The sequence below is a fragment of the Engraulis encrasicolus genome, chromosome 16 (genome assembly GCF_034702125.1).
Source record: "Engraulis encrasicolus isolate BLACKSEA-1 chromosome 16, IST_EnEncr_1.0, whole genome shotgun sequence".
NCBI classification, from domain to species: Eukaryota; Metazoa; Chordata; class Actinopteri; order Clupeiformes; family Engraulidae; genus Engraulis; species Engraulis encrasicolus.
Window position 1 is genome coordinate 40,905,645 of NC_085872.1, and position 22,337 is coordinate 40,927,981.

At 44.7% G+C, this 22,337-nt stretch overlaps 1 protein-coding gene across 4 annotated transcripts in view; it reads left to right on the top strand.

The window, feature by feature from the left end:
• rgs12b (regulator of G protein signaling 12b) overlaps nt 1-22,337 on the top strand; it is a 63,698-nt gene that overhangs the window by 22,873 nt on the left and 18,488 nt on the right. For all 4 annotated transcript variants that reach the window (XM_063219621.1, XM_063219622.1, XM_063219623.1 and 1 more), the window contains exon 4: nt 21,486-21,507. In XM_063219621.1, the coding sequence (XP_063075691.1) occupies nt 21,486-21,507 (22 nt within the window). The remainder of the gene's footprint in view (nt 1-21,485; nt 21,508-22,337) is intronic.

Below are 22,337 nucleotides of genomic sequence, written 5' to 3' on the forward strand. Positions count from 1 at the left end.
TAGCCATGCTAACACAAACGTATGAAAGAGATGGGTTTAGCTCTAACCTCCGAGGCTAGCGTAAAACCACATGACCAGAAATCAAAGGATAATGTAACTTTGTTCGATCTACAGCTCTGCATGAGAGTACAAGTATCATAGTCATATTTCACAAAGTTGTTGATTATACTATATGACTCATATCGTACAATCGACAACTCCGAGAGGAGGAATGGCTTGTTTTGTTTTTTGGTTGTTTGTTTTGTTTTGTTTTGTTTTAGGTTTAGTTTTTAGAACCACTAATAGGGTCCTTGAAGTTATTAGCTGTCCTGCAAGCTCCATTACATTCACACGTTAAGATACAAAAGCATCCCAATCCATGCAATGACTAATCTGTAATGTTCAAAAACTGCCAGAGTCTGTGGAGATTTCATTCGTGCTAATTTCAGAGTCCAGATGCAACAGCCTCTCATGACTGTAGGATATACAGTAAGTTATTCCTCAGAGAAGTGTGTGTGTGTGTGACAAGTAGGGTCTGTAGTCTTTCAGCATGTCTTTCTTACAGTAAGACGATGCCTTCCTTGGACTAACATGTAGGCCTAATGCCATTACTGTCAGGGTTTGTTTGGATATCTCGGTTATATACCCTATTGAGATCTGAGTAAATTGCAGTGAATGTTTGAATGCGTGTTTAGGCTATGTCTGACTCCGTGCTGGAAGACAGTGGTCTTGTGATGTCTGTATAAAAACAGTCTCAGTCTTTCATCCCCCTCTCTCTCTCTCTCTCTCTCTCTCTCTCTCTCTCTCTCTCTCTCTCTCTCTCTCTCTGCTAATCAGTATCTATGCAAGGATTGGAGCTGCTTAATAGATGAAAATGTAATTGTCAACTAGGTCAAGAGTTTGCTTGCCAGGAACCAAAGTTCTGCTGAAGAACAGAAGTTTTGTTTCCTAGTGTTTCGTTTCTCTTCATGCCCTGAAGGTAGCCATAAGCAGACCTTTCTTTTGCTACTGATATTGTTAAATGACTAAATGGCTGAGGTATCATATTCTCCAAGAGTCACAATCCTGTGGCTTATACAGGCTATAAATGGAATTAGGGGAGCATGTGCCTGTGTTTTTCCGCGATCCGTTTGCATGTTGGTTTCAGTGCAGCAGTATGTTTTGTATCATAGTTTTCGAGCATTGATAACAAGGGAGTCATTTTAAATGGTGGTGAAGATAAGAGATGAGAATGGGACTGGTGGGGTCTTAACGCATTGTGTACATGAATACATTCCAATGCATATGCTTAAAGAGCAGACCATGGGAGGTAGATTTGTAAAAAAAAGAGATTTTTGCAAAGCAGGTTTGCCTAAGACCAGTGTTGAGGCTTGCTCAAGAATGCAACGGCTTCATGTCTTCACAGTTCCAGAGCACTGGTGAGGGCCATAGATAGCAGTACAAACCTAATTTATGTCCTCTCACACACACATAGATACAGTACATACAGCACTCATGAGAGTTTTTTTTTCCTGATTAATCAAGAATCATAATTTTGCAACCTGAACATGGTTTGTATATATGGTTTGTTATCACAGAAAACGCCAATATTGTGGTGGCGATGTGTCCTTTTTTGTTTGATATTTTCCGATCACGGACTTGCATACATGCATACAGAGATTTACATAAACAAACATACAGTTTGCTGCAAATGCCACGAGTTAGAAATATACACGATGCCTCAGAGATTTATATTACACAAATATGTGGGCACACACGTGCATTATTTTGCAATTATATATACTCTAATCAAGTAATTTTCAGAAACAAATATGACATACTCTGCATTTGCTGTTTGCATACAAGATTTCTATAGATTTTCTTGTGGACCTCATCTCATGTCTGCATCTAACACACAAACCTGCACTCACACATACTCTCTCTCTCTCTCTCTCTCTCTCTCTCTCTCTCTCTCTCTCTCTCTCTCTCTCTCTCTCTCTCTCTCTCTCTCTCTCTCTCTCTCTCTCTCTCTCTCACACACACATTAACCCACACGAAGGCATGGTGCTTAGGCATCGACTCAGTTCTCAGCAGCGAGCGTGTCTGTGCATCTCCTCCTCAGCCCTTCGCTCTGTGGGCGGAATAGGAATTACAGAGAGAGGGGGAGGGGAAGGGGGAGAGAGAGAGGGAGGGGGAAGAGTGAAAGAGAGAGGGGGAGAGAGAGAGAGAGAGAGAGAAGCGACGGGAGCTCATAGCAATAGCGACAGTGACGGGCATCGAGAACTCAGGGCTCACGCTCTCCAGCAAACGGTGTCTGTGCGTGTGTTGTCTTCACACACACACACACACACACACACACACACACACACACACACACACACACACACACACACACACACACACACACACACACACACACACACACACACTGACACACACACACAAACACAAGCGCGCGCACACACACACACACACACATACACACACACACTCAAACACAGACACACATACCATCTTATAGGAAGCCTCTTGGATGGATGTGTTTACACAGAGAAGAGCTGTGGTCTAAAGCTTTGCAGTGGAGAGTTGCACGGCTTGCCATACATGGAGCAAACTTTGAGTGTGAACGCTGACGGAGTAAGTGATTCTATACACACACTCGCAAACACGCGCACGGACGGACACACACACACACACAGCACACTTACACACAAGCACACACTCTCTCTCTCTCACACACACACACACACACACATTTGTAGAAAGACACCAACACTTACAAAGAGCTTTAAATGGATCAGACATGTCATTGTCATTCCATAGAAAAGACACCGGGACACTGCCTTTATCTATGTACATTTGACAGAGTGAGCAATAGCGTGTTGTACATGTCGTTAGTATGCGTGAACAGATTTGCTATTCTCTAATATACAAGTGTAGTGTTGAGTCTGAATACCCAAGCTGTGTGTGTGTGTGTGTGTGTGTGTGTGTGTGTGTGTGTGTGTGTGTGTGTGTGTGTGTGTGTGTGTGTGTGTGTGTGTGTGTGTGTGTGTGTGTGTGCTTTCACACCACTCTGAAGTGCTTGTGTGGTCATGCCGTGGAATTCCGGGCTCGGCAGTTATCAAAGCTTGACTCTTCCTTGCATGCGCTGCGCTGTGTTAGTTACCTTCAATACGCAGTGTGCTTCACTTAGACCCCTGACACAGATTTTTATCCTAACCTGTCACACTCTTCCACTACTTCTAATGTTATTTGAAAAGGCTTAGAGGTGTTATTCGAACTGTCAAACTCATACAAATGACATTCTCTGTATGGTGTGACATCACGCAGGCATGTTTTTAAAAAGGTTTACAAGCAGAATACACATACCTTTTCAGCACCTAGCTAAAATAACTTTGCACAAGTTGAGATGAACTCCTCTCTGGTGGAATGTTCTATGCAGAGAGTTTTCATGTATTCCATCATAAAATTATTCGTTGTGTCAACTATGTGCAACTCAAGGGGTTTGCAGCTAAGGTAGTTTATCAACCTTTCAGCAAATAGCTTGGTCTGAAGTTACTACCGCTGCAAGTTGTCACTTGTCAGAACATGTCACTGTGGGACATGTGTCACAAGATTGAAATGTGATTGAAGATACAAAACACGGGAGAGATTGAAAGCAAGTCCTTTCATTCCTAAACGTTGACGTTGCAGGACAACTAAACTTGTCATCAGTTTCTTGAACTAAGCTTTGATTGTATGAGATTTAAAACCTCAGGAGGAAATTGGACACTATTGCACCCAAATTTGACATGTTAACAGATTGTGTACACTATTTTCCTGGAATATTATACATTTAGCAAAATGATAGTAGGTCTGCCTTGTTCCTGTAATACCACCTGACTGAAAAAGGGACCAGCACCTAACGGTGGCGCTCTTGAAGGCACAGTGTAGAAGACCTGGGATCAGGGCTCTAAATTAACTTTTTTTCATCACCAGCCAAAATGACTAGTAGATGCTAATTTTACTAGCCAAACACACACTGACCAGTGGGTTAAAGTGGCTGGTAAGTTGGTCTTTTCTACCAGCCAAACTGAAATTTCACCAGCATTTGGCTGGTTGGCTGGTGTTAATTTAGAGCCCTGCCTGGGATGTATGAAGGGCAGCCCCCTCACACCCGTGTCTAAACAACACGTTTCCCCTCGGGTGTCTGACTGTGACTGACCCATCTTATTTGCTTGTAATTCCCCCAAGCACACCGTGGCCTTTTCCCCATGCCCACCTGCGATAAGGAGGCAAAGGTTTAATTGGCTTGTGACTGCAGGGGACCAAGTCAGGTAGCCTACCGTCCCCTAATGGTGGCTTCTTCCTGGCGTGAGAGAAACTGTGGGGGGGAGGTAGCGGGAAAAGTAAGGACGCAGTGACATGATGCAGTTGCAGAGCACAGGCAGTAGAGGGCAGTGGTGGGGCAGGTTTCAGGCTAGCCCCGTTATTGGTAAGGACTCGGCATGGGCAGATGGTCTCAGTGGATAAATGAGTTTGTCCATGAGCAAAATGGAGAGTGCTGAAAAGTTTGACACATGAAGTGGGTCTTTTGTCAGAAAAAAAATGGATTTGTGTGTGCGTGTGTGCGTGTGTGTGTGTGTGTGTGTGTGTGTGTGTGTGTGTGTGTGTGTGTGTGTGTGTGTGTGTGTGTGTGTGTGTGTGTGTGTGTGTGTGTGTGTGTGTGTGTGTGTGTGTGTGTGCCAATAAGAGCAAGTGTGTTACTAGTATAGAAAAAGGTCTATTACCTCTCTCACACACACCGATCACAAACACAATTGTACAGTGAAAACATGTGTTGAGTTGTTCAGTTCTGTGTTATCTTTCAATAATTAAAAGTTAATATGCCTGAAATATAATATCCGATTTTTAAAACATTGTAGTACCGGTAAATATATACACAGATACAATCAAGCACAAGTTGTAATAGAGATTTAAGAAGATCAACACATTAAAGGGACACACGGTAGGATTAAAAGTTGAATTGATTATTGTCCCGAGTTAGCTGATAGTTAAATCAGTCATTAGTAGGTGAACTGTTACTCTCCCGCCCACTTTTACAGTCTGCTGTCAGAAACCCCCACATGTAACTTTTGGCTGATGGAGCCGAATGAGTGTCATGGGGAAAAAAAACCTCCTCATTAGAAAAATTGACTTTACGTACCGTTGGAGACATATTCACATTTGTATCTACAACGCAGACTCACGCAAACTGCAGAGGGCGACTTACAAATTATCTGTTGCGTAATACAGCTTTATGTTAGCTCTCTGAAGGGATCCTTCTTTGAAATTTTTTGACCAAGAGAAATATTTTATTGTCTCCATTTTTCTTGCTACTGTAAGCTTATATCCCAAAATGAATGTTAATTGCAACAAAAAGATAAGAACAACAAAGCCTAATCCGCATCATAACATTTCATGTGAGTGGTGTAGTTAGATGTAAAATTTAAAATTAGCTGGACAAAATATTGTCATCAGTGTATACAATAAGTATATATTTAGCGTCAATACGAAATGTGCTGTACGTATATTGTTTTATACATGTTTAAACAGCAATGTGACATGATTGTAATGAAGACTGTGGTCTTCAGAATGTCTATAGACTTCCCTTAACTCTATCTGCCCAGTGAATCAGGAACAGTGAATTTAATTCAGCCCTAATATTTCTTCTGTTAGAACATAAAATGTACAGTGTCTGTTGGCATATGTTCATAGAAAAAAAAATACCTCACAGACATTTCTGGGTTTTTGTTCCATAAATCACTTCCTCCATAGATCAATTGTGCGTATAAAAGTAATACATACACAATAGCACGATAAGTAACCACATGTAACGTTTTCACATATATTAACGTCATCATTAAATTAATTTAATAAGCCTGACAGTGTCAGATTTCTACAGAAGTCTGGTGGGAAAAAATCCCATGCCACAAACTGATGTTGTCTTTATATCAGCATAATCACATGGCTAATGCTCCCTCCTGCTACATGTGATTTCGAAGACCTACTAGGGCAAAATGGCGCCCACACAACCTTTTTGTTGTTTAACGTCATTAGTTATATTGATATTACTTTTAACCAGAAATTACAACAGCAACAGGACAAGCTACTTATTAGGCTTGGATGAGGCAACAAGCTTCTCTTCTGACATCATATTGTACAGCCAATCAAAATGGGTGACTGATATGCACACTCTGACTTAAAGGACATTTTGTCATAGTATGACCCCTTATAGGGAGACCTGTGAGTTAAGCAGAGAAGAATAGTGAAATTGCGTCATGGTGTTCTTTGTCTGGGTGTTTCCAGTTTTCATCATCTCTCTTGTCATGTTGAGAAAGACTACAGCCAGCTCTTGAAAGTCCACTTTCTGACTGATGATACAGGATTGAAAAGATGATATCAAGCACAATGTTTATACCTCTGTTTTAATAGCGGAATAAATCTTACTTCATCTACCACATTTACCACAAACGTGTACAGGTGATTTGTCAAGAGAAACATGAAACACTGAATTTTGATGGAAATGACTACTAACACGAATGACACAAGCTTTTTTTAAATGAATGTTTTACGAGGTTCAAACAAATGAGACAAGTTTTTTTTTCTGTGAAGAGCTTGTTTTTGCTTTATGTCAACAGTTCCACCTTTCCTGTGAAGTGCTTGGTGTGGCAAGGCCTTGTGGACTGTTGAAGTATCAATTTATTTTTAACTTTATTTTTAACATTAAGGTGGTATATTGGTGGCATGATATTTCTCCAGTAGTAAAACTTGGGTTGAGACAACTTTGACCAGGAGTGAGAGTAGGATGCTGCTGACTGTGGAAGTCTACCCACAGATCCTTGACGCCTCTCATTACGCGTCATAGTCCAAATCTAGACTGCTCATTGGATGTGGCGTCGCAGTGGAAACACACACACCACAGACGTGTCAGCTCACATAAACACTTAAAACATAGTGTCTGACAGCAGGGCCGGCCCGAGGCATAAGCGAACTATGCGGTGGCTTAGGGCCCCCACGCCACCAGGGGCCCCCTCTGAGCAGCAAAGACCGAGGAAGCCATGAACTGTCCACCATTTCCTCTAGGCATTCATTGCTTTCTCATCTGCCACTTACTGCCAATACTGCCATATTTTTGGCTATATGATTATGAAGCATCTGATGCTGTGTAGGTGGTGGTATGGGGGGGGGCGAATTATATTTTGCTTAGGGCCCCATAAAGGCTTGGGCCGGCCCTGCTGACAGATCCACCACCACATGACGCCAAGGACAGACGTATTTATGACACTTTGATTGCATAGTATCATGTTAATGGTTTTTGGAGGGTGGGCAAAAGGAAGTCCAAGCCATCAAGGCCATTTTTTTCTCACACTGGATTTGCGCATGACCTTGGCATAGCTCTGTGCTTCACAGTGGTTGGCAGATAATTAGAATCAATGGTAGATGTCCAACAAGATTATTGGGTCATTCAGCGCATTGCAACAGTTGTTTCACCCAGTGAGCTGTTAACATTCTTAAAATGTATTCTGGGTTATGGTAGACTATGCTGAGGCACTCAAGGTTGCCATTTTTTCTTCTTTTATTTGGCTACAATAATGCCTACGCGTTTCAGCCCTTATGGCCTTCTTCAGGGCGTATCGAGAGCAGGCTGCATGTATGCCACTTTTCAAAACAATCGTTGTTCGAACGATGTTTATGATAAAGCATTTCCCTTTACTTATACTCCAGGAATGCAAAGGCAAAGTAAAATGAGAAGCAAAGCATGACAAAATTACTATGAAAGAACGAGATATTGTGGGGAGTTAGGGAGTGGTAAAGATGACCATATATATATAGAGACCAAGATAAACCACCTCAATTCATATGCATCGAGTTCGCCGCTAACCTTTAATCACATCAGTGGCTCTAGTGACGTCTTAACTGGAAAGGCATACCCTTCACAATCACATGACACCTCAGATATCCTGCAGACCCATTTGTGTTGTGCAATATTCAGAAATAAGGAGGACAAAGGAGGACGCAGGGCTTGGGTTGGGGGGAGAGGGGTATGAGGTTGGGGGGTAGCGGGGATGGTGAGGGCGCCCTCACGGCCATTAAAGTTCTGATCACATTATTCACCAGCCCCAGCCAAGGAGCTGAAACCTTCTCTCCTCTGCTCTCGACTGGGAAATGGCACTCGCCGTCCTCAGGGTTTCCTGTGAGAGAGATGCGGTGAGGACAGGGTGGAAAGGAGAGCGGTCTACACAGTAAAGAGTGAGCCTGGGGGGCTCCTACGTCGCGCCGCTGCGACTGCCTCGTGACTCTCCTGGACAAGGTCTCCACAGCCTTTATAATGATCCCATTATCTGGTGCTGAAAAATGTGATCAGAACGTTAAGGGCTCAGAGCGCAACCTCATCCCACACCTCTGCTTCTTTTCGGGAAGTCAGCATTTAGGTTGTTCTAGCACCAAACACGACTAATGTAGCCAAAGGGAAATAGATCTTTAATTTAAAAAGAAATGGCAAAGAATTCAATGGGCTAGGCTTGTAACATTATTCAGCCTTGCTAGGGCTGTCCGCAAATAATCGACTAATCGTTGGTCGACCAAAAAAAATTCTAGTCGACCGAATCCCATTGGTCGATTGGTCGCAGCGAAAAAAAAAAAAAAAACAGCGTCTCTACAAAGTGCTTTCAGGACTCTTAACTTGAAGGGCGTGACAAAGGAAGACGTGTTGTTGATTTGTTTGACAAGGATAGCAGTTATTTTGACCATGTCTGGAAGGAGCTCTAAAACATGGGATTATTTTTTGAAAAGGATACAGATTACTGCTTGTCAGTCAATGGTCACTAACGTCGGGCAAGAAGAACAACGCGAATTCGAATGACGGGTGCGTTTAATCATGTAAGTTCACCACCACGGCAGATGCTGCTCTCCTCTCCCTCCCTCTCTCATACACACGCACCCGTACACTAGGCACCGTTTGCTACAATACCTCACTCGACTCGTTGATTCCATTGGTTGACAAAAACTCCAGGGAGCCGCCTGCATCGGTCTCGTCTCGCATAATTATCAATTTATTGCAGACTGTGTAAAAAGTGTGAAGTCGTGTCGGCGCATATTCTGAAGCTCCAAAATGCTATGTTGCAACGTCATGGTGCGTCGCACTTTGTTAGCTTCCATACCACTTTGCTGTACAATTTTACTCCGTGCTGGCCAACATCCAAGAACCACCACCAGATATGAACATATTTTGGGGTGTGTGTGTACGTTAAGTCATTCACCGACAAACTTATCAGAATTCTGTTTGCTGCCCTGAACGGCAAGAACTCTTGTCAAGACTCCAGTCCAGCGATAGCTAAACAAAACCAGCGTGGGACATTTAAAGGGGGAAACTCTGTCATCATTTAAGACCATAAACAGACACTTACAGTGCTTGATGGACATTCCAGTGAACAACTATACAGTAATGCTGCAACAAATGTCGAAATAGATGAAAAGGTATGACCGTCAACGCGGGGATATTGATTCTGCCCTCCAGTTGGGCTACTGCTTTCAGGCAGCGAGCGGCATCTCTACCATAGGCAGTTTGTTTCCGTCACCGAATATTAATTTTAATTTGTTTTTTATTTGTGTTTTACAGGCTAAAACTATGTGAATTCGAACTTCGAATATTCATTAGGCCTAGTAGGGCTATCTGGGTCAAAATGGGACGTAAAAAAAAACAAAAGTTTTTTTTTGGGGGGGGGGGGGATTAATCGATTAGTCGGAGTAAATGACGTCCTTTGGTCGACCAACAAAATCCTTGGTCGTGGACAGCCCTCCTTGCTTGAATGGTTAAGTATTGACCTTGGTAAAAAAAAATTGCAAACTGTGACGTGGAAACCACAAACCAAGAATTAACGTTATGTCATGCAGAGGCAAACCACTTGCCGCTGCAATGGCACACTTTAAATTGAAATTGTGCAGAAACAAGAATAACACAATGGGTCAATATTCTGACGGTATAGAGGTTAACAAATCTGGACAGTTCTGCAGGTTGCAGCGCTTCTCCAAGCATATATTTTGGCTCGTGAGAGGAAACGTGCTTGGCCAAACGCAGAACATGTGCCGCAGAGGTCTGAGTCCGGCCATGTAAATATTGTTGCTGCCCCACCAAAGAAATCAGAGGTGAAGGGGAGGAGTGTACCTCAAAATAACTGCTTTACTTCGCAGGAAGAGTTTATGCCGACACCGTTCGCATGAGAGGAACGTGGAGGAGATCAAAAGAGGGTCTATCTCTGCAAACTAGTATCAGAGGTTATAGCGGACTACGGTGAATTGACTTGGTCCACGGTTAACAGTGGCTTTTTTGAGAGCATTGTTTAGAAGAGGTTTAACCATTCTCAGGTACAGGAAATTGGCCACTGCCACACTAGCACGTTTACCCGCTGGCCAGAAATAAATGATGCCTTTGTGGGAGGAACTCAACGATCCTTTTTTTCCCCTCTTTTTGAAAATGTTTCAAACCCTCAGCAGACCTGACTGCTCTGCTAACATACACTTCAACATACACACACACACGCCCGCCCCGCACACGCACACGCACACGCACACGCACGCACACACACACACACACACAAACGCTTACACATACTCTCTCTCTCTCTCTCTCTCTCTCTCTCTCTCTCTCTCACACGCACTCACTGTCTCTCTCTCTCTCTCTCTCACACACACACACACACACACACACACACACACACACACATGCACACAGACACAGCTCTCTCACACACACACACACATACATTCTCTCTCTCTCTCTCTCTCACACACACACACACATGCATACACACACACAAACACACACACACATGCATACACCCACACCTCTCCCCATTGCATCACTCCCAGTCCCCCTGGTTTCCTGCCCCAATAATAACCCTTTAAGAGAAATTTCCCTGCTCCTCAGTCCTCACCCCTCACACATCCCAGTGCTGCAGTTGACTGCACAGGTTTCCAGGAGCAGGCTCCCGGTTCTCACTCTGCTCAGCTTTTACAGAACTTTTTAGCTTTTAACCAATTACCACCGTCATTGCTTCATTTTTGTCAACGTTTTCATGAGAGAGCTGTCCGGCTACTGTGAGGAGGAGTGCAGAGCTTGTTCCGACCCTAACTGGCCAGGTGTCTGGTCAAAATGGCTTAGCTGTTTCCTTTGACTACTTCGTGGACTAACAGGAGTGCTGGCTCAGTGTTTGCTTTTTCCCCCCAAAAAAAAAGCTGGGAAAAGGAATCCACCTCTGGGATTGAGGAAGCAGCCAGACGTGGCTTAAGTGTTGGGCCAGCCGCTGGGAGAAGAGCAGCTCCCCGTGCCTCAGCGCTGCCTGAAACAAAGGCAGCACAGAAGAGAGAGAATCGGACAAGAGAGAGAGGGGGTGAAAGAGGAGGGAGAAAATCCCATCATTCCATCGTCCTTCATACCTCCATCGTTATAGTAGCAGGGGACTGGGGCTGAAAGGGGGAGGCGGGGGGAAGGGGGTTTTGCTTCCTGCTGTGGGCCCTGGTTGCCATAGGAACAGGGTCGGAGTTGGAATGGAACTTCTTCGTCAGTGAATCAGCGAGTGAGCAAATCAAGTGTGCATGGGCCCGCATCTGTGTGTGTGTGTGTATGTGTCTGCAAACGATCCGGCCTGTGTGTGTCTGTTGTGTCGTGTTGTGATTGTGAACGTGTCTGCTCATGCAGCGGCAGGGCTGAGTGAGCGAGTGAGTGATTAGCTCAGGGCGCTCTCCTCTCCTCTCCTCTCCTCTCTCTGCTTTTGGGGAGGCATGGCTACTGCTACAGCACCGGTCCCACTGCTCAGTCCTAGCCCAGCCTCGCTGCCACACACAACACAGGCATGTAATCTCGGCAGCCCACTCCTCATCCTCCTCGTCCTCCTCGTCCTCCTCGTCCTCGTCCCCACACTCCTCCTTTCGCCTCCTTCTGGGGCTCAGTCATGAGTCTCAAGAAGAGGCTCTCCTTCAAGAAAGTCTGGTACTTCAACACGGTGAGTTGGGCAGCAGCGCAAAACTTTCTCTTTTTTTTGTACTCCTCCTGAGATTTGTATTTCCTTCTACCTTTTTTCGCCTGCACTGGGTTTTACTCAGAAAAACTGCAACGGTGGACAAGAACTGGAGGTTTGGGGAAAAGGGGAAAAAAAACAAGTTTTGAGACTTTTGAGGTTCTTCACTGTGGGCTTTTTTTTGTGTTGGTCACGTACAGCATCTCAAGCGGCGAAGAAGTAAACGTTTGCCTTGGCTTTGTGGAGTTTTATGGCTCAGCGCTCTACTCAGTTCAAGACTGCTATGTACACACCTGAGCGAGTTTCTGCCCAGGTAGCAGCATCTGCCTTGGGCTGTATGGTTCATACATCTGCATGTCTATGTGTGCATTAACTAACATGGAAGGTATTTTATCAGATCATATAGTCATCCCCTACTTCCGTGTGTATGTTTGTGCTTCTCAGTGTGTGCGTGTGCGTGTGCGTGTGCGTGTGCGTGTGCGTGTGCGCGTGTGCGTGTGCGTGTGCGTGTGCGTGTGCGTGTGCGTGTGCGTGTGTGTGTGTGTGTGTGTGTGTGTGTGTAGGTATGTTTGCAATGCAAGGTTAGCCAAAGCAAACATGGAAGTATTGGATAGGTCCATGAGGCTACTGCCTGCGCTCACACTGAACCGAGTGTGGCTCTCAATGCCAGCCACTATGCATTTTCAAATTCAAAAGTCAACACATTTTTTTGTGGATGCTCAGTCTGTCTCTCTGCAAAAACCTTCCTCTGCTCCTCTAAGACTCTGCAACTGTAAGAAAGTAGACTCCACTGTTAAAACACATTCTTCTGTGTGTGCTGTGCTGTGTGTAATGCTGCATGTTTCAAGTGTGAGTGGTAAATGTTAGATGTGGCTGTCATTTGTGGCTGGACAAATCAGCTTCCTTGTATTTGTTATTTATTGTTGTTAGTGTGACAACTGGCCTGGAGTGTGTGTAACTGTCTGCTATGTTTGGAACACCTCTTGCTCTTCAGTGTATTGTCTAGTCCGTCTTCACCGTCTCCCTCCTCCATTCTTTGACCATAGGTAGACATTGTGGTCCCACCATCGTGAATCAATTCACGATGGACTTTCTGAGTACAAGTCATGGTGTCATAATTTTACTCTTGCAAGTCTAAACAGGGTGTGTGCGTGTGTGTGCGTGTGTGCGCTTGCGTGTGAGAGTGTTGTCTTTCTGTCTATCTCCAACTGTCTCTTTGTATCTACCTTTGTGCGTACATAAGTGTCCAGGAGAGAGAGAGAGACAGAGAGAGAGAGAGAGAGAGACAGAGACAGAGAGAGAGAGAGAGAGAGAGAGAGACAGAGACAGAGAGAGAGAGAGAGAGAGAGTGTGTGTATGTGAATGTGTATATGTGCAGAGTGTGTCTATGCAGTTAGACCTTCACATTCCTGTCCTCCATATGGCGAGACAGTTCAGACATGCGTGCACTGCACACATAAGCTGAAAACTAATAGAAACCCTACTGCTCTGTCTTTTAGTTCTATTGAAGTTCTCATAACCTCCCCTCCATCACTCTCTCTCACTATCCATCTATTTCTCACCCACTGTGTGTGTGTGCGTGTGTGCGTGTGTGTGTGTGTGTGTGTGTGTGTGTGTGTGTGTGTGTGTGCGTGTGTGCGTGTGTGCGTGCGTGCGTGCGTGCGTGCGTGCGTGCGTGCGTGCGTGCGTGCGTGCGTGCGTGCGTGCGTGCGTGCGTGCGTGTGTGCGTGTGTGTGTAGAGACTGGACTTATTATCTGTTTATCAGCGATCTTGCCAATCTACAGGACTTTTTCCAATACTGTTCGGATCTGTAATTCTTCTCTGTGTGATGATCCAAATAAAAGTACTGAACTGTGTGTGTATGCGTGTCTGTCTGTCTGTGACTGTGTGTGTGTGTGTGTGTGTGTGTGTGTGTGTGTGTGTGTGTGTGTGTGTGTGTGTGTGTGTGTGTGTGTGTGTGTGTGTGTGTGTGTCTGTGTGTGTGTCTGTGTGTGTGTCTGTGTGTGTGTCTGTGTGTGTACGCGCCTGTGTCTGTGTGTGTACATGTTTAACATAGCTCTAATTTGTCAGGCATCACTGCTCTGACTCTGCTCCTGTCAGTGCAGTGGTATGGAGGCATACAACATTTTTGCAGGGCCGAGTTTGCGAGATGAAACTTGTCCACACTTGTTGACGTTTGTACGTTATTTCACACCACATACTTGCTATTTCCCTGTTCCAGGCCAAACAGAATTCCAAGGAACACCTTTATGCTCTACCCACAGGGAGCTTTTGTTTGTTTACCTCTATGTATAGCATCAGCAACAAGAGGATCCCTTATTGCCACACCGCTGACTTAAAGCCAGGGAAAGGGGGAAAGTCGGAAGCCATGCAGTGCAACATTGGCGAGGGGTGTAAATCACCCATGACAATACGATACGGTATCGATTTCTTAGAGCAGGGATTCGATTATTTTCAATACTCAAGAATTCCCCACAATACGATTCGATTAAATCGTCGGCCGTAGGATCGATGAATCGATACATTTTGATGATTATTTACACCCCTAACATTGACCAGTTCAAATCGAGGGTGTATGCCTCTCTATGCCAGTCACTGGCTATCATCACAGCACCTGTGGCTAACTCCTTGGAGGCTCTGTGGACCATAGAATTGGAATCGTCCCGGATGTTTAGATTTAAATTGATGCTGTAGGGACAATACTGAGTTTGCCTCTCAATTTCTTTGGATGGTCTTGGGATGAAGATAAGCCAATTGAGTGACTGAACACAGAACTGTGTGTTACTGACTGAGTTGGCAGTTTTATGCCGGAATTGCTAGGACTTGTCCAATGAAGAAATGTCCTCTACCATAAAACAGGTTTTAACAAGGATGGCAGGGGGCTTCACATAGTACATGTCTTTTACTAGGTATTCCAGAGCAAGCTGTTCACATGAACATGTCAATTATAAGGTGTGTCCAAATGTGGCGAAGGAAGGAAAATGAATAATGTTCCTTTGGAAAGCAACAACCAAACAAACTAGCTGGAAAAATAGACCAATATCTCTTTTACTTTTTGTCTACAACGTTGGTATGCATGTATCAAGCACACAGACGTATGTAACACACCTACTCTCTTATTTCTATTAATTCATAACAGAGTATTGCTTTCTATGGATGTTGTTGTTCTCTCAGCAACATATCTGGTTATATACTGGAAAATTATACAAACCAAGTTGTCTCATTCATAATGATTCTTACAGTTCATTTCAGTTACAGTGCAGCCAGGGAAACATGGAGGCGAAAGGAGCGAAACAAAAAGAGGTGAAATTCAGTGTTCCATTCTGACAGCTCAAAGGTCAGCAGGTTGTAGCGGTGAATCAAATCGATTAAACCGTTCGTGTTGTTTATTTGATTGGCCACTGCAGGCAAAATTCACTGCTCATTATTATTATTTGGATGTATATTAAACTTGGCAGAATATTTTTCGTCTATTGTGCGCTCTTCCACCCTTCATGGCTCGTCTCATAGGAATGAATAGCAAATTTCACTTCGCTTTGCAAATTCCTCTGCATGTCTCTCCGGCATTAAACTTCACTAAAACAAATACCAATCACTAATAATTAAAAACTTTTTAAAGAATGTTGTTTCAGGCAGGCTGCTCTCCTGTATCTTCAATGTTTTATTTGTGTAATCTGGTATTTCATCATACTGTAGCGCCATCCAAAAGTCATATCCTTTTTCCATTTTGATTTAACATCACAGTCATGATGGATGACGATTGGAAACAAACTGACATTTTTGGGGTATGTGGGAAGACGAGGTATGGAGAGAGAGAGAGAAGCTGATGTGACCGCATCTTAGAGATGCTCTCCGGATTTCGCTGAACTGCAGTTTGTCTGCTGCCACTTGAAGACCCAGTCCATGCTCTGGTCTCCCTTTGTTGTGTTCTACACCAGAGGTTTGCAGCATGGCTTCCGAAAGGCAAGTCTGGCTGTCTGGAGGTCTGGAGAGAACTGCCTCTCAGAAGGACGAGAGAGAGAGAGAGAGAGAGAGAGAGAGAGAGAGAGAGAGAGAGAGAGAGAGAGAGAGAGAGAGAGAGAGAGAGAGAGAGAGAGAGAGAGAGAGAGAGAGAGAGAGAGAGAGAGATGGGGGGTGGAGATGGGAGGAACTATAGGGGCCTGGAAAAACCCACTGACATTTTATTACATGTGGTGAGACGTCTCTGCCAAGAGAATAGCAGGATCCACAGGAATGAGAGAGAGAGAGCGAGATGGGGAGGGGGTTGAAAAGTGTGTGTCAGGAAACATATGCCTCAGCATACTATGAGCAACATCAGGCTATAAGGCTGCTGCCGCTCCTCACAGTCTGGAAGTCATCAGGGCTGGGTGGCTCTTGAGGCTGGAGAGTGTGGAGGTGGGATGGGGAGGTAGACAGAGAGAGAACAGGGGAGGAAGGGAGGGAGGGAGGAAGAGGACAAGTATGGGGGTAGTTCAGCAGACAAAGAGCAGGCTCCCATTACAGGTCCAAGTTGGAAGGCGTGGTCAATGAGGACCAAGACTGGTTGCTATTTTGTTGGATTAAGCCATTTCCGAAGTTGTAGTTAAACTCACCCTGTGACCTTCTCATGTTATCCTGTGAAGAATGCCAGTGGGAATTTTACAACAATAGCAGTGTCAACCAAAACACTGTCTATGACATTTTCACAGAAGCACACAATGCAGTCAGACAACCCAATGACTGGAGCCTGGTTGTGTGTTTGTGCCGATTATGACATACTTTAAAGCACACACAGCATTTGGAAACATTTGAATAACCATTACCGTTGTTATTAATAGCATGGCACCATCCTATATTTCCCAGTTTAGTAGGTAGAGGAGGTACTGTACTGTACAGGTGAGAATACTCAAGGCTTTAGACAAACATTCCCTCCACTGGGAGGCATTGGTTCACCTCCTGTATGGCCTTGGCCATTGGTGTTTACACTAATCAGGTTTGTCTGAAACGGTCTACACAGTTTTTCCCTATCTCTATGGCCTTGATTTCATACAACACAAATCTTTGTATCACAAATGTAGATTCATGTGTTAATAGTTTGAGTACAAGCAAAGCATTTCGTCTTCATTCCAAAGGTTTGTAGCCTTTCCCACCGCAGCGTTCACGTGGGGTCTGTATTCCTGCTGGGTGGTGTTGTTTCTGGTTTGATCCTAATACCAGGACATAACAACCGTAGCAGGGCATAATAGCAGCAGGATCACGGCCAAAAAACTGACTGGGACCCCTAGAATAGTAACTCACAGTCCATTTGAATTTAACAGCGTGGAGCTAGAAATGAAGCTAGTGGGGTTTGCCTGGCATGAAAGAATTCAAAAGCAGCATTGTTCTTAAAAAATGTTGAAAATACATTTCCAAGAATAATGACTTCCATACCCCTTGCATTCCCATACACACCCATGTTTTCACAATTGATGCATGGATTTTTGCCCATTTGATTCAATCTGTCATTTTTTTTTTAAACGTTTTATCCTGTGGTTTGGTGAAATTGTCCCAGACTCATTGTATATTGGAAAGACATGGGCAAGTTATTTGTCCAGCTCTGTCTTTCACCGCAGTGAGTTGTGTGGCTTGTGCAAATTGAGCGCCTTTCACAGTAAATAGGAAGAAATGGCAATACAATTATATATATTTTGCCGCGTTGTATTTCTGCATACCGCATACCCTGATGTGGCTCTGTAATGCACTGTAGAAAGTTTCCAAAATGTTGAGCTGGCAGATGAACCCATAGTGGTGATATGTATGGAATAGCGGCCGACGAGGTGTCCCGATATCAAGGGAAATAATGGACGAGGCGGAGCGTTCTAACAGCCCGACGGCGCAGCCGAAGGGCTGTTCGCTTCGCCAAGTCCATTTTCCCTTGATATCGGGACACCTCGAAGGCCGCTATTCCGCTTATCACCCGGTCACCAGCATTTAAGTATTAATTTATTAATATGTTGATCTAAGGCTTCGTGAGAAAGTAGATTCACCACTGCGCTTGGTACGTTGCCATGGGCACCACTTCCTAATCTAGTGAGACGCGCCTCTATCGGAGGCATGTAAGGACGCGCGCAGAATGTTGGGGTGACTTGACAACCAAATGCGATAGAATTGACGACTGGGTTTTTGACTTGACAACCAGATGCGATAGAATTAGTAACGGGGTCTTGACTAGACAACCAGATGCGATAGAACTAACGACGCGGTCTTGACTAGACAACCAGATGCGATAGAACTAGTAACGGCACTTCGCCAGAAAGTTAGAGAAGAAGCAACTTGGACGCCCGCACGCCCGCATGACATCATAGGTGTCCTGCTACCGGGGAATAAAGGACACCTGCTCAGCCAATCAGAAGACGTTGCGTCTGCTCACTGGGTGATATGGATTTGGACATCATGGGCCTATGCTACAAAGCTAGTTCAGGAGTAAACCAGGTTAAGTTAACCCCTTAAGATGCGGCTTTATACATTTGTTGTTACCAGTATGGTAATGACCAAGTCGTGGTGCATTACTGAAGGGCCTGTGTTGTGTCATAGTATTGTAGTGCTATGGTAGTTACATTTCAATGACTATTACAGCGTGCCACTGGAGGTACGGCGTGCATTAAGGGGCTACGAGGTAAATCAGATACTTAACTTAACCTGCATTACTCCTGAACTAGCTTTGTAGTATACGTAGGCCCCGGCAAGCTGTGATCCACACACATGGCTCATGACCTCTTGGATTATATGAACAATAATGTTTGTTCCCAATCAATCACTCAATTACTGACTCCTTGTCCTCGCCCCTCCTCAACCACAGCCACCGTGGAGAGGGCTTCACGGTGGCTCTGGTTGAGGAGGCGTGGCGTAGTGCGCTACCTGGACACAAGTCGGGGAACTGATCACCCCCGGCTGGGTCGCCCCGGTGAGGGTGTATGACTTAAGACCCGAAACACCCAATGATCACGGGAGAGTCACTGAAGATGTGTCCAGGTTGCACCACTAGTATGGCTTTCAGGCCGACCAGAACGGAGCCGGTGTCGGTGCTCGCACCAGTTACGTTCGGCACTTAAGTGTTTGTCTGCGAACCGCCAGTGTTCATACCGGGCTCTGAACTTTTTCCGCACGTGACTGTGTTACCCGGATGAACCTGCTGACGACCACGCTGTCATCACGGTTCGCAGAGAAAAACCTAGTATTTTGCGGTTCGCATTGCGAACCAATTTTCCGGTTCGCGAACGCAAATATCTGTGGCGTGAACACGACAGTCGGTTCGCGATTAGGTGCTGGAACGGGCTCCAGCACGGTTCTCAGTCGGCCTGAATGCGCTATCTGTGTATTGCAAGTCTGTTCCCAATCAATCACTCAATTGCTGACTCCTTGTCCGTTCCCTTGCACTGAGATATGAACTGCTGATCGGGGTTAGAGGGAGTCAAACCTTGATCGTTTATCATTGGTGTGTTGACCTCACGAGTGCCTTTTAATAAATGTGGTACACTTAATTAACATATACACCACGTCACACTGACTCGGGTGCAACATGTGATCAACTGTAGACCCACGAGTCACTGTGCGCTCAGTCATGTATGGGCCAAGGTCTTGTCAATCATGTGTGTACGTACATGGTAGTTAGGTGGAGCAGTGCAGTGAATTCATAGACATGATGTCTATGAGTGAGTGTGCGTGCCTCCTGTTTTCTTATCTCTGCCGTCTACTTATCCACGACCCTGAACCGCAGCAAGTCTGAGCACATACACACCCTGGAGCAGGATGAAGTGTGTGCGTCTGTCTGTCTGTCACTCTCCCTCTTTGTATGTGTGGGCACCTATGGGTGTTATTTGTGTATACATGAGTATGTCTGAGTTTTGTGTTTTGACATGCATATGTCTCAGTGCTACTTTTGTTGTCATAGTCAAATGACTGTTTTAATCTTTTCTTTGCATACAGCTGTGCTCATACCCAATCTCCCTTTTCTCTGATCATAGATAATCCCTCTGCCTCGGTTGTGTCTCAGCGCGGTCTACTTACTGTGTGTGTGTGTGTGTGTGTGTGTGTGTGTGTGTGTGTGTGTGTGTGTGTGTGTGTGTGTGTGTGTGTGTGTGTGTGTGTGTGTGTGTGTGTGTGTGTGTGTGTGTGTGTGTGTGTGTGTGTGTGTTGTGTTTTCCCTTCCCAGTAAAGGTCTGAGCCCTCTGTCTGTACTGTAGCCTCTCCCTGACATTCAGAGGAAGTGAGTCATGCGTGCTGCATCCAATGAGAAAACAGGTTTCACCAACGCGGCTGATAGATCTCCCACTCAGTGCGCCTGTTATTGTGATAGCCTCCTCATGACTCAAGCACCTTTATCTGCTTCTATAGCATTTTTCCCAGCCATGAGGAAGACCATACCTTTACCTGGGACTATACAGTGTAGGGCTTTCTGGATTTTCATTTTTTAATGACCCGTAATGTCAAAACAGTGTTGTCATGTTAGTAGGGCAAAGGTGTAGTTTATGGGCTTGTTTCTTGTAGGATTGCAACAACTTTCAACAGTTTACAGCTCACACCCTTGCAAAAGACATGGCCATCAGGAATAGGTGGTTAACAAGTGTTTTGGGACCACTGTGTTCTGGGCATGCCCTCGGACATGTGTGGGCATGAAACAAGAGTGATTGATCCTGAGGGACACTTGAAGGGAGTTGAGTGATGGGGCTATTTACACTTCATTAACATCTGAAATTATGTGATCAAACTGCTTGGTAAACTTCAAAGTCATCCTTGCCAGTTCAAATCTGATAAGAGACTTGGAAACACATTCTGAAAGTGGTGTGAATGCCTGCCTGCGTGCTCTTTTCCCATTTTATTTTACAATGTACATTAATACATGTGCATTAATAGGCTACATTTCAATTAAGGCTTTAATTACTTGAATGCCGTAGAACCTAACATAATTTGGAAAGGGTATCATCTGTTATTTGTAATGACATATAGCTCAAATATATTTTAATAATTGGCAGGATATTTATGGCATTTAAAATTGACTGATTTTCTTTATCGAATCATACACACAACAATGTATTTGTACACCTTTTGTTTACATGGTTAATTTTATGTATTCACATCACAAAACTGTGCTTCAGCAACTTGTGTGGGGGGGGGAGGTACATTCCATCCAGCATAACAATTGTGAGGGCCAGGCAACATCTCATAAGTGGAGGAGGTGGCTTGTGAGGGCAGGGCAGTCCTCGTAGTAGTAGCCCCACCCACAGACACATCTGATTAAGCAGCGCGGGACAATAGGGTGTTACCGGCGAAACTGGAGGAACTGGTGTGAGTGAGTGAGTGTGAGAGAGCTGAGTTGAGTTGAGTTGAGTGTATGTCAGTCAGACTGTGTGGACTGCCAGGCCTCAGTGGAGAGCAGAGCACTGCCCTGCCCTGCCCTGCCACACTCCTTAGCTCTGGGACGTTGCCATGTGGACACTGTCTCACCCATGTCTCTCTGTGTTCTCTTGCAGTCTGCAGCGGTCTCCGATGGCGGTGAGTAACCGACTCTTAGTACTCTTACTATCACTCTTACCTCTTCACTCCTGCCTGAGTTTTTCATTATTTCAAATGCCTCTCCACGCACCTCTCCTCTCACTCGCACCCATGACTACCTAAATTCGTATGCTTGTTCAATGTAGTTCTGCTATCTTTGAACTGGTTCCTGTGCCATTCCACTCTTGTTTTCCTCTGCTGTGTAGTGTGGTTGTCTTTCTTTCTGTCCCTAAGAAAGTTTAATTAACTTTTTTAAGTTCATCAATTGATGTTACATAGTTATCTCACCTCACTCCAGGCCTGTGTCAGCTCTTCTCATCACCTCTTCTTAACTTGCTGATTCTTCTTCTTTTGTTTTATTCTCTTCTTCTCTGCCTTGCTTGAATGTTTCAGATCCAATGCAAGTGCTCCGAATAATTGCTCTAAGGCTAGAATTGTAAACGTTTTGCTGTTGAGTTGATAGCTCACTGCTTATTTGAGTACATAGGCATTTTGAGGATGGCACAGAGAAGACCCTGCCCTGCTGCCCTGGTCTGCCTCCCTGTCTCCACTCCTTACTATCTTCGTGTCAGATGACAGTCGATAAGATTGGCTTTCCTTGCCGTGGCATTGCCAAATGACACAGTTCTTTGATGCTAAAATGTGTGATGCATCTGAGCATCATTTGTGTGTGTGTGCGTGTGCGTGTGTGTGCTCGCATGACTTTGACTGTGTCTATGACTTTATTGATTTCCTCACCCACTGGACAGGATAGGAGTAAGCCACGGCATGTTTTAATCATGACAAGTGCAGTGTTGGAACACCTTATTCTGATGATTAAGTAAGCACTG